This window comes from Cyphomyrmex costatus, unplaced genomic scaffold, assembly GCF_001594065.2.
Source record: "Cyphomyrmex costatus isolate MS0001 unplaced genomic scaffold, Ccosl1.0 scaffold5, whole genome shotgun sequence".
NCBI classification, from domain to species: Eukaryota; Metazoa; Arthropoda; class Insecta; order Hymenoptera; family Formicidae; genus Cyphomyrmex; species Cyphomyrmex costatus.
Window position 1 is genome coordinate 4,460,208 of NW_017279267.1, and position 12,614 is coordinate 4,472,821.

At 32.9% G+C, this 12,614-nt stretch overlaps 2 protein-coding genes across 3 annotated transcripts; one reads left to right on the forward strand and one right to left on the reverse strand.

The window, feature by feature from the left end:
• Nucleotides 1-3,581: 3,581 nt before the first annotated feature.
• LOC108778321 (RNA-binding protein squid) lies at nt 3,582-6,323 on the reverse strand. Of its 2 annotated transcripts, XM_018545462.1 has the most exons (3): nt 5,713-6,323; nt 5,081-5,528; nt 3,582-4,868 (listed from the first exon to the last, which is right to left on the reverse strand). In XM_018545462.1, the coding sequence occupies exons 1-3, from the start codon at nt 6,103-6,105 to the stop codon at nt 4,834-4,836; spliced, it is 876 nt and encodes a 291-aa protein (XP_018400964.1). In that variant the 5' UTR covers nt 6,106-6,323; the 3' UTR covers nt 3,582-4,833. The 2 variants fall into 2 exon arrangements, with proteins under 2 accessions (XP_018400964.1, XP_018400963.1); XM_018545461.1 differs by lacking the exon at nt 3,582-4,868 and having other exon boundaries at nt 4,967-5,528.
• A 2,268-nt stretch (nt 6,324-8,591) lies between these two features.
• On the forward strand, nt 8,592-11,307 carry Nup50 (nuclear pore complex protein Nup50). The gene is made up of 5 exons (XM_018545538.1): nt 8,592-8,635; nt 9,172-9,346; nt 9,587-10,551; nt 10,625-10,774; nt 10,927-11,307. The coding sequence occupies exons 2-5, from the start codon at nt 9,191-9,193 to the stop codon at nt 11,231-11,233; spliced, it is 1,578 nt and encodes a 525-aa protein (XP_018401040.1). The 5' UTR covers nt 8,592-8,635; nt 9,172-9,190; the 3' UTR covers nt 11,234-11,307.
• Nucleotides 11,308-12,614: the final 1,307 nt, after the last annotated feature.

Consider the following 12,614-nt stretch of genomic DNA (forward strand, 5'->3'; position numbering starts at 1 on the left):
AGACTTTTTTCTTTTTTTTTTGAATGTAGCTTCTACAGCCTTGTTACAATATAATTTCGATGTATCTAAATCTCATTGTAAATGTAGTCCCATTGTCTTATCTACATTCTTTACAATTATGTTAGTTAATTTTTTCAATTTCGTGGTCGAAACTGCAAGTTCTATTAATTGTGAAGATTTTCTAGTGCCTGTATCATCACTTGTATTAACAGTCTTTTCGCGATATGAAGAGCAGTTTTTATACAGCGAACAGGAACTGCTGCTCGATAGAAATGTGAAAGAAACATTAAATTCGTGTGTCATCCCCGTTTGTTTCACGCCTTAAACATTCTAGGTCCCTTATTCTTGAAAAGAAACATATATGAAAAAGTGGGGAAATACTATAGCATACTTTTTTCCTTTTCCTTGTTACTAGTAGAAGTATTATTTCATCGATAGAAGGAATTTTGGTTGAAATCTCGAATTTTACATGTATATCTAGGATGTTCATATTAGTTTTTCGTATACTTTTCTTTTCAAGACTAGAGATCCTGGTTACCTAAATAACTTAGGGAAGCCTTTGTCACACAAAGCTGAGCTTATTATCAATCTCTAGCGGTGATTATCTTCATATATGTCTATTTCCTATCTTATTTTCTTTTTTTTTTTGTTCGTACAGACCAAGACACGCAGACCGTACACAGACAACACGCAAATAATAGAACTTTGTTTCAGATAGGTTTTATCCATCTTACATTATTAAAGATAGATTGCCGGACAATCAGCTATGGTGATATACATTTTATGATACATTCATAAGATATCGATAGTATGACACGATGCTGCGCTAAATATTGTGTAAACTATGATTATACCGCAAGATTCTCTGTTTTCCTCGTTACTACTAGATGTGCTATTTCGTCGACAGCAGGAAGTTCAATTGGATTCGTCGCTCGCGAGAACTTCACGTGTATACCCAGGACGTTCATATTTTAATTATATAATTTTTTTTAAATTTTTTTGTCTAAATGTTTTTCGCACCTTGACGTGTTTCATATCTATTGTAAACACACATACATATACACATGTGTGGACATGCGTGCACGCATACCATGCATACACGCATGCACACATACAATATGTATATAATTTTTTCCAATCTCGATAGTAACTATAAGTTATTATTAGATTACTAATCTTATAAGGATATAGATTACATTATATGTTATGTATCAACATTAGATACTAATTATGAGTTAAGCACAAGAAAAAAAGAAATAGATTTTGATCTAAGGCCTTGGTCCTTGAAATAACAACCACTCCTTTTTTTTCCTTCTCAATAAAGCGAGAGCTTATGATTGTGAAGAAAACGTGAACGTGGTGAAAAAAAGACCAAATACTTTAGATAATTTGCGATTTTAATCGCAAAGCTTGAAAAAGGCGCTTTAACGCGCTCAAAAATTGATGATTTATTTCAAATGATGTACGATACCTTTTTTGCAATCATTATGATTCATGAGTATACTATAAATGTAATTGTCATTTTATCCAATCTCGAAAGATGTATTTTCCATAGTTATCGCTCACACATAGATATCCATCTTTTTATCTTCTAAGTTAAACCTCTTTCTTTGCCTCTCAGGAGCCAGCCCAAACAACACAAAGGTCGGTATTTACAGTCAATTCTTATATTCAAGACTGTTTTAAGTTCACTGTTGAGGTGTTAAGATGAACCAATCAAAGGGTCACACGTCTTAAGACATTCCTTAAAACAGTCTTAAAATAAAAACCGACTATATGAATATTTTAAGTCGTCTTTTAGACGCAAAAAACGTCTTATGATCTGATTTTAGACACTTTTTGTCGTCTGAGTGGTCAGATACCAACTAAATTCCTAAGCGGAATTACATATTTATAGCAGAAAAGAAATAGGCTAATCCGAGCGATTACTGGCGCACAAATTAATGCTATATGTTAATCTAACAAAAAATTTTAATAGTGTCCTTTAAAAATAAGAAAATACATATCAACAGTAATTATTATACTATCAGGAAATCGTGCGAGATTGTCAAAATACGGACTTAGCTCGCGATATTAATTTTATTATTTATTAGAATGCGAATGTTTTTCTAGATAAAGACTGACGTTCAATGATATTTAATGCACAATAATGCACGATAATGAATCAGTACAATTGTTTGTTGTTCTTTCATTACAGAAACGTGCTTCTCTCCCTCTAATATCCTATCCTGTATTATTCGAAAGTTAATAAATTTAAAATAATACTGATAGGGCCTGGATATGTATTTGAAAAAAATTTTATTTAAAACAGTTTTTGCAATAAAAATGTATTTTTTATATTTTATATTTCAGTGATGCATATGAAAATACTACGTATTTTATATTTAAAATTGAAAATTTGATTTTGTAATTTAAATAATAAGATTAATTGCATATCTTATATATTTTAAATACAAAATACTTTTATATACTTCCATGAAATGTAGAACATATTTTCATGTGCTCCGCTGAAATACAAAGTGCAAGATACAACTATATCTTACAAATACCATTTTTCAAAAATAGAAATACTTCAAATACTGTAAGACATTAAAGTTAAATTCCTTATAGAGTTTATTTTCACGTTCTGCATCAAGATTGGAGCATCATCACTTTATGATAGGTTACCATACCAATGTGACAAAAAACGGGTTGCTACGAAAAAATGTTTGTAACAAAAACATAAGAAAAGACCCAATTCAGTCTGATTTAACCCTTTGAGTTGTATCTCAAAGCTATCTAATTGAGTCAAAAACATGTTGCCTATCATCATAGATCCTGACATAGAGTTGTGTAGCACGTTCTTTCTAAAAGAACTTTCGCACTCCTTCAGAGTTATGCTCATTTATAACGTTTCCTACAATACATATCCAGTCCTGAGTACTGATCATAATACTCAACACATATTTTCAAGGTTGAAGAAGTTATATACATACTATTGTATGATTGTACGAAAATATTATTATATTACGAGAATAGTTTCACACAACTATGAATCGGTGGTATAACATAATACGAATTTGTCGATATTCGACCAATAACCACATTAAACTCGGATCAGCCTCTATTTTCTTTCACAAAATTAAATCTTCTGTTTATAATTAGACGATTGCAAAAATTAAGATTGTGTTTAACAAATTGAATTAATACACACATTAAATTATAAGCTTAGTCTGAGATATAACTGCAAGCTAAAAAAAAGAAATAATAATTTGAATATTGAAACTCCAAATTTTAATATATAAATAAATTGTTAAAATAGGATAATAAAAATATTGGATTTTCCGAAAAGTTTATGCCGATTTTTCAAAAAATTTGTGAACATATATATAGATATTGACGTTTATATATGTACGTTACATATTTTTATTCAGTTATACTACTTCTATTTCAGCCTCTAAGAAATTTTGATTTATTTGTTCAAAATTTGTTAGATCTTCTAGTGAATACTTTTAAAAATATGACAAACTTTCTGGATAACCCAATGTAATGGATATATTAATAGTAAATTAGAAATACAAGACAAATAGGTGATCCTAGATCAAATCATATTTCAATACTTGCGACAAAACTTTTCTCGCCTTCTTAATATACAATCGCATCATATTAATTGATATTCACTGTACTGAGTAAATGTTTGACTCTGACACTGTTGATAAAACAAATTCGTTCGTTGGTGTATGTTCTTTCACGTGATTGGAAACTACAGACTTCTACCACAGACCTTTACACATTTCTGTTGAACTATTTTTATACAAACGTTGCTCGTACAAAGAGAGACAAGTTCATCGAGTGGAGTTAAAGTATTATAATTGCCACTAAAGTTTTATGCAAGAAAAAGTTTCATGCTATTTTATGTTTTTTGTATTGTAAGGTTGTATATGTAAAGCATTCTTTGCGCGATAAAAAAATCATCGAGACGATAAAAAGCACGATTTTGGACATGGTAATTAATGGATATCTTATCAATATCTACCTATCTAAAGGTTTGTCCTTTCTAACCTCCCGAGAGAGAAATCACTCATTCTCTTTCTTCTCTTTCATATTCATATACATCACGCACATACATTGGGCACATTCCATCTGGCGTTTTCAACGCTTGCAAGCATCAATTCATCCTGATTTAATTAAACAAAAATAAAATAATGCTCGCAAGCATCATTTTTAAACGAACTATGTCTATGGTTGTGAACGTCAAATAGAATATACTCAGTGTACACTTATTTTCACTTTTGGAGCGCAAAAAGTATAACATAGTATAAAGAGGCAACATATCTGTTACAATTACATCGCATTTATATGCAATTACTTCACACATCTTCAATGTACAGAGTAGTCAAAAAATGGGGTCATTGAACTCTTTTAACGAGCGTACTCGTTTCCTTAATCTGATTTGACTTTAGGAATCTTGCTCAGCAAGTTTGTTCAAATTTGTTAATTGCCAATTAAGTTAATCAGTGTTTAAAATTGGAGATACTATGGAGAGAAAAATATAATTGCAGTCGATCGTTACAATTCTCAATTATGAAGCACTGGTTTTGGAAAACGATTGACTTTTTGCTCAACATTTGTTAAACGAAGATATTAATATTGTTATTCTTAGTTGTTATCTTCCATTGTTTTTGTTAATTTCCATTACTTGCGCAAGCTTCCTTCATAACGTACTAAATTCGGGGATCCGAGGCTTTTTCTTTGCTTAATAAGTTATTAACTCGTTAAGCTTTTCTGGTTTTTTTGGTTTTTTTCTTGTTTTCCTTCTTTTTAAAATTTTTTCCCCCCCTCGAAATCCCGGATTCAGTCTCGGTTTGGTAGACGAAATATTGTCCCACCTATAATAAAAGATTCTACTCGTAATCATCAAATGTTTTAATATAACAAAGAGATACATCTCTCAGTTATGTATTTTTCTTTCTCTTTCTCTCTCACTCTTTCACACATACACACATTTGCTCTTTCTCTCTCTCTCTCTCTTTCTCTCTCTCTCACATTCTCTCTCAATAAGGTTGATGTCTCTGAAATTGACGCGGTCCCGGACCGTTACCTCGCGGTTTGGGACCATATCCCATATTGTCGTAGCCATCGTAACCAGCGTAATCGTAGTTCGCGTACATGTCATCATAGTTATGATAACCATTGTATTCAGGGATGTAGCCATAACCGCCACCATATCCATATCCGTAACCAGGCGCCCAGAAGCCCTGATTTCTTGGATCCGGATTAACCTTGACTTTCTTCACGTCTACTTCCTTACCATTAATTGTTTGCTTAGGCGTTTTCAATAATTTGTATACAACTTCTTTTGAATCAAACGTGATAAAGCAAAAGCCTTTACGCTGATTTTTAACTTTATCGAAAGGTGCCTGCAGTTCAACAATGGTACCATATTGGCTGAAGTAGTTCTTAATGTCGTCATCAGAAATCTCGGGAGTAAGACCACCCACAAAGATTTTACCATGTTGAGGTTTTTTACTAACACGTTTTGGATCTACCTATATATAAAAAAAAAATGCTGTTTAGTATACAGTGCATTAGGATAGACACGAGATGGCAAAAGTATCGTCTATATTGTTCACTGTATTGTAAAAATTTATACAAATGCAGTATGTGACTCCCGATATTAAATTTGAAATTAGCAAGGTAAATCTTGCCTGGTAGTATTACTCCAGTTATTACCTTTCGCTTATTGACGTAATGTTCGCCTGATGCAAGAAGCTTATCGATGGTCTTTGGATTGGTGAACACCATGAATGCAAAACCGCGTGAAATGCCGGTATGTGGATCGACCTTCACTGTGATGCTCTCGATTTCACCGAACTTGCCAAAATGATCCCGCAGCTCTTTGTCGGTTGTATTTCGGGACAAGCCGCCAATAAAGAGCTTCCGCTCGTCGTCCTTGCCAGGAATACCGGCGGTTGCCTGTTGCTGCGAGGATTGTGACGAGGAGTGCTGTTGCTGTTGACTATGCTCCTGATTCTGATGATGAGATTCGTTTGGCTGTTGGTGCCCTGATTGATCCTGCATACCATCCGCCTGTGGCTGATTCTGGAAATCTACCGCTGCCGCCATCGTGATTTCTCAAGCGTTCCTTGAACACGTCTTCGTGCAAGATAGACAAAGCGAGCCCGTGTCCTAGACTTCGGAGCCAACTGCCAGCTACGTTAGGGTGCGTCGTCTCCCGGTTTTAAACCGAAATCGGAGCACGATCTGCAGGCAGATATTCTACACGCGTGGCACGGATCCGCAACTCGTACTCGGATAGTGGCTTAAATAATGACCGGTGTGCTGCCGGCTTAGCCTACGAGAAAGGAAAGGAAAGGAGAAGAAGACAACTTCCGCGTCACGCCGCAGCGGTTCCGCGCCGCGACGAGTTGAGCTCCCTGATTCGTCGCTTCCGCCATTGTTGCATCTGTTGACCAATTGACGCGCGACACCGACAGTGGAGGGCAACGACAACTAGTGGCACTTTTTAACATTAATCATGACAAGAACGCCGGAAGTTCTTTGCGAGTTCTTTGTCGCTTCGATCTCCCTCAATTTCGGCACTATTTGGGCCAGATTTTCGCCGCACCGCGTCGTCTTGATCGCGTTGCATTGTGCGCTGGTGTCGCTACTATGCGCCAACGCCACAAACCTAAAAAATTAATTCGTGTTTATTTCGAATCACATATTTGAAAATATAGAAAAGATACCATCGTTGCGCGGCTGTATGCAATCATATAGCTACAAAATATAGCAACTCATGCAGTCATCTACATCGTATCACATTGCACACTAAAAATGATTCTGTGCAAAACTATTTAATTAGAGTAACACCACAATTAATCATTTCATCAAGTACGACTTCTTACTATAGTCATCTCCTTTTCACGTGTATCTAAATACACGTGTTACACATTAATTAATAAATATATCAATAGTTTTGATTTTTGTATCGCTTCTATTAAAAATATATATATGGATTGAAACTCGGGATATATGTAATCAGAAAAAAAATACATGTATACACCACGTACATCTCCATTCAGTGTTCAAAACCATAATCACGATCTAATATTTATGTTGCAATTATTATTGTAATTAAATAACTTTGTGTACAGCAAAACACATAGAAAATAAAAGAATAAAATTTTATTTTTTTGAATATATTTAAAAATAAAACATATTAGAACTTGCTATAATATGGAATATTATTAATATTTACCCTTTTAACTTTTATCATGTGCAATGTATATGTTCGATAAGGCCTTTTCTTTTTAACTAATGGCGAATTCGACAGACTGCACTTATGTACTGAGTGCGAACTTTTTTGGTGCTACGCATTCAGGGTATCGATCATGAAACTTTTTCCCTAGGATGAAAAGTGAAAAGTGAAAAATTTCTCCATTAACTTCAATGGTAAAAATTTTTACCATTGAAGTAGAGTTCTAGGGTGCTTTCCAATTGATGACACAAGTCGACACAAGTATCGTTCTATTTTCCTTGACATTTAGAGATTGACAAAGATAGAACGACACTTGTGTCGATTTGTGTTATCAATTGGAAAGCACTCCTAGATATCAGAGAAGCGCAACCGATGTTCCGCGTCCTGATTAGCTGACTGTCAGCCAATCATGACATTCATTCAGTGGTACTAAAAATGGCTGACTAATAGACGATTGGTCGATTTTATAGTTCGTCTGCAAACGACGCCATTTTTAATACTGTTTTTAGTAATTTTGCGATACTGACTTAAGCCGGTTGCGCTTCTCTGATATCTAGGACTCTAGTCGACGTCGAGGGGACGTACTTGTCCCCTCTTGCCGCGCGTCCTATAACAATATAGGACATATATATATATATCTAAATATATATATATCTAATTAATTAATATTTTGCGATTGAGAAAATGTTTTTTAATGTCAAAAATTGTATTAATTTATCACTTTATCTTTACCGTTACTTATTTTCGAACATTGAAAATGACCCGATAGGGGTCAAAACGTTGTTCTTTTGTTCTTTGTCTTTTATATTAAATTTATTTTAAATTAATGACATCTCAATGTTTTATATATTTTAATTAAATAGAAAAATTTTTACTTAACTGTTGATGACATTTGGCTCGTAGTCCTATTCTTTCTTAATATTTTTTAATTTATTGAGCCTTATTACAAATTATTGCTAATTTAATTATTTATGTTTTAAATAAGAAAAGTAAATTCAATTACTTGAACAATTTGTCCAGCATTTCAAATAGTTCTTTGGACTATTCTGCTGGACAAAAAATATTAATGGCTGCGTTCAGCAGAAAAGCACCTTTGCAACTGTTGTAAAATTCTTGAATATGATTGGCTTATGCATTTAGATCTAATAAGGAAGTAAGGGCAAGACCAATCATATTAAAGAATTTTGCAACAGTTGCAAAAGCTGCTTTCTCTGCTGAACGCAGCCAATGAAAACGCAGCTTGAGCATAACTACAAACCAACAAGGGCGGCAACAACCAACTGCCTCTTGAGTCTAGCAAGGTGGCAAGTCTGGCTCTCTTTTACTCTTTTTATTTTCGCAGTCGAGACGTCGATGTCGAAATCGCCGCGGCAAACGCAATTTCTTCGATTTCAGGTGAGTGTAATAAAAATCGATATCCATTGTTCGTCGTTATAAGATTATACAATAACCTTTTACATCTTTTTGCATTTTTTTTTAGTCTCTTAAAATAGAATCATTTACTTCAAAGCATCTATTGGAGTAATTTCAATTTAATTATTCGTGCACAAGAAACTCGCCGGAACGATAGCACTTGAAACATAACCTGATTTGGCAATGTGATATCTACTGAATCGTTTCGCATCACAAATAAACTCCACAAATGTATCTCCGTTTTTTTTTCATCTTATTTTATATTTCATAGAAAATAAAGTATCACAATTCATCACGTAATTTCGCAAAAAAAACTTTTGGCTGCAAATAAATTTATCATCTTAAACTGTTCAATGCAGTGGAAATCTTAGGTTTTCTCTCCTTATTGTAGATATATTAGTTGTAGCTTTGTAGCATTTTGCTTGCACAAAATTTTATTTTCAAACGTTTACAGAGTAAACGTTTAATATACTTAATATTCTATTGTCACTAATATTCTTCTTTATGTACATATGAAGTATACATCAGATAGCAGGTATGTCAAGTAAGCGAACTGCAACAACAGAATTAAATCATGACAATTGGAATGAAGAGAATGAACCAGAGGATGCAGGAACATTTGTGTTGGCCTCAAATGATATACTTGAGAAGAGAGTTATAAAAACAGCAAGGCGTCGTTTGCCATCGAAGGATGTAAGTATATGTCCTGACTGTTTTTTAATTTCAATTTTACTTGCTTTTATCATTTACTATGTTTACACGGTTCGATTTACGCCGAAGTTATAACATCGATGTTATAAAAGTAGCCAATCACAGTCCTTCCATTCTTCAGAGGAATAGCTATGATTGGCCAGTTTCATAACATCGATGTTATAACTTTGGCGTAAAGTGTGCCGTGTAACGGAGGTCATTGTTTTGTATTAATTATTTCAGGGGAGTCCTACTAAAAGTGCATTTGGGTCATTTACGGGTTTCAAAACTACTCCAAGTTTATCTCCATTTGGTTTTCTAGCTAATGCAAGCACTACTTCTAGCATGACTACTTCTACTGCAACGACTGTAAATACAAGTAACAAACAAACTGCGAGCAATGGAGCTCCTAAGATCTCTGAAATTGATACAGATAAAAGAGATGATGTTGCCAAATTACAAACACCATCAAGTATAAGTACGAGCAAAAAAAATTCAGTTGAGCAAGGAACTGAAAAGACAAGGAGTCATTCGTCGGATTATTACGCAAAATTGAAAGGATTAAATGAAAGCGTCACTACATGGATAAAGAGCCATGTAGATGCAAACCCGTTTTGTATATTAACACCTATATTTAAAGATTATGAGAGATATTTGAAAGAAATTACATCAAAAGAAGAAAGTACCAAGACACAAATCTCGCATACTTCTGAACATATAACTCAGGCTGCAAAAAATGATAGTAAACAAGATATAAGTTCAGAGAAGAAATCAGAGAAAAAACCAGGAAAGTCACTGTTTGGGAATTCAAATGCAAATGCAAAATCCACTTTAACTGTGGGAACAGAATTAAAACCTGAAAAGTCTATATTTTCTAACATCACTGCAAATACCAAATCAGTATTTAGTAGTACAGAACAGAAAACAGATAATCTTAAGTCTGTGTTTGGTAGTACAGATATAACTCCTGATAAGAGTAAATCTATTTTTGGAAGCACAGAGTCGAATATTGCTAGTAAAAATGTATTTGGCAATACAAGTGTGGAAAGTAATCCCTTGTTAAACAAATCTACCGTTTCAGATAGTGCAAATAAAGACGAGGAGGAAACAAACTCCAACGCAAAGTCTGTAGCCCCTACCTTTCCCACTTTTAGTTTTGGACAGAGTTCTACTACCAGTAACGTGACTGCTGGATTTAGTTTCGGAAGGTAATTTATTTATTAACTTATTTATTATATTTTTTATTGAACGAAGTACAAAAAACATTTTCATAATTTACAGTGCAAAGCCATTTTCATTTGCTCCTCAAGCAGTAAAACCACAAGAATCCGAGGATAAAGCAGATAATGAAAATAAAGATGAAGAAGATGAAGAACCGCCGAAACCAGATTTCAAACCAATAACTGAAGAAGGTGCTACTTATGAACAAAGGTAAGTTGTACATTGTAATTTCTTAACTTATTATACAAATATCAAAATAAAATTGCATAAAAAGAACACTTTTTAAAAAGTTTATCTTTGTATTTTATATATATATATATATATAGATGAATAACTTTCTAAATAATATACTTTTTTTATAGGTGTAAAGTCTTCATAAAGAAAGGCAACATTTTTACTGACAGAGGCATTGGGATGTTGTATCTGAAACCGACACCGAACGGAAAGACGCAATTGATAGTACGAGCCAACACTGCTTTGGGTAATTTATTACTCAATACTCTGTTGACTCAAAGCATTCCCACGAAGCGTATGAACAAGAACACAATAATGTTGGTCTGCCTACCAATGCCAGATTCTTCACCGCCACCAGTCTCAGTGCTGTTAAGAGTGAAAACTAGTGAAGACGCAGATGAATTACTAGAAGCGTTGAATAAGCATAAAAAGTAAAAAAGAAATTACGCAAACTCGATCTACATATTCGAACAAGACGGTTTTTTTATGTTACTTTGAGCTTGAAGAATGAAGCAAACGCTAATCTATGGAATATTTGTTTAATATTAATCAGTGTAATGATTTTGTATTGAACTTTATTCTCATCATTCCATAAAATCTAAATTTTGCGATTGCCTAAGAACTTAACATAATTATGAAAAGCATGGTGTAATAATACAAAGTGTTTCGCTCTTAAAATACGCAGTGAATGACCAATCAAAAAATTAGCCCAAAATGTTATAAGCCAATATAGAGAATTGATATTTTATTTATCCATTTTTGTCATACGACAAAGGCTGTAAAACAGAGAGGAATCGCCCTATTTTATAGCCAATCAAGAGGCTTAAAAAATCTGTCGTATAACAAAAACACAAATGTAATCCCACCCTTAAGTCGCTATTAAAAATTGATCACTAATAAGAAATTGCTCCAAATTCAATTCAATCACTATTATGCGCAATAAATGATCTTGTATTCTTACGCCATGAAAAGTAAACGAAGAAAAGTTTTTGTTAGATATCAATGATAAATTTTTTCCAATTGTTATTTACAAATATTGTATAAAAGAACAATTGTTTTTATGTAAGAATGCAAAAATGGAATAGTTTCTTTAAAAATGTCTCAACTTACATGCAATTGTAATCAATAATGTAATAATAATAATTGGAAATATATGTACAATATGTATAGTAGAAATACAATAATGTATATTATGAACAAGACAGTTTGTGCTTGTAATAGCTGCTGAAATGTTCTACATTGTTAATTACAGTGTAAAAGTATTATAGATTATATGCATTACTTGATATTTTACAAAATAAACCTCGTAACTTATTTATAGTAGACGCATAAAATAAGTAAAAAAATGTTTGACGTTCTACAAACATTACGTTGTGTTTTAAAAAGAATTCACTTATTGTGAAATAGGTTACACTTAATAATTAGTAAATGTTCAGGGTAAGAAATATTCATTTTATAAATTATCAATCTTTTACTCTGTCACTTTGTATATACATTTGTTATATGTACTTAATCATGCGAAATTATTATACATACATATTTCAAAAATTACTTCATTTTACTCAAAAATATATTTTCTTTGGATTGATTACGTAATTCGAATCATGGATATTTAAACATAAATATACAAATGTATTAAAGAACATACTTAGTAAGTCAAATTTTTTTAGTGATTAAAATTTATGAAAAGAATATTAGCATACATTATTTTTAGATATAAGTGGATTAAAGACATTTTTTATTTGTGACAATAAATTTCGTTATAATTAGTTGAAACTTTTAAATTACATTTGCACTGTGCATAGAGCCTCTCTTA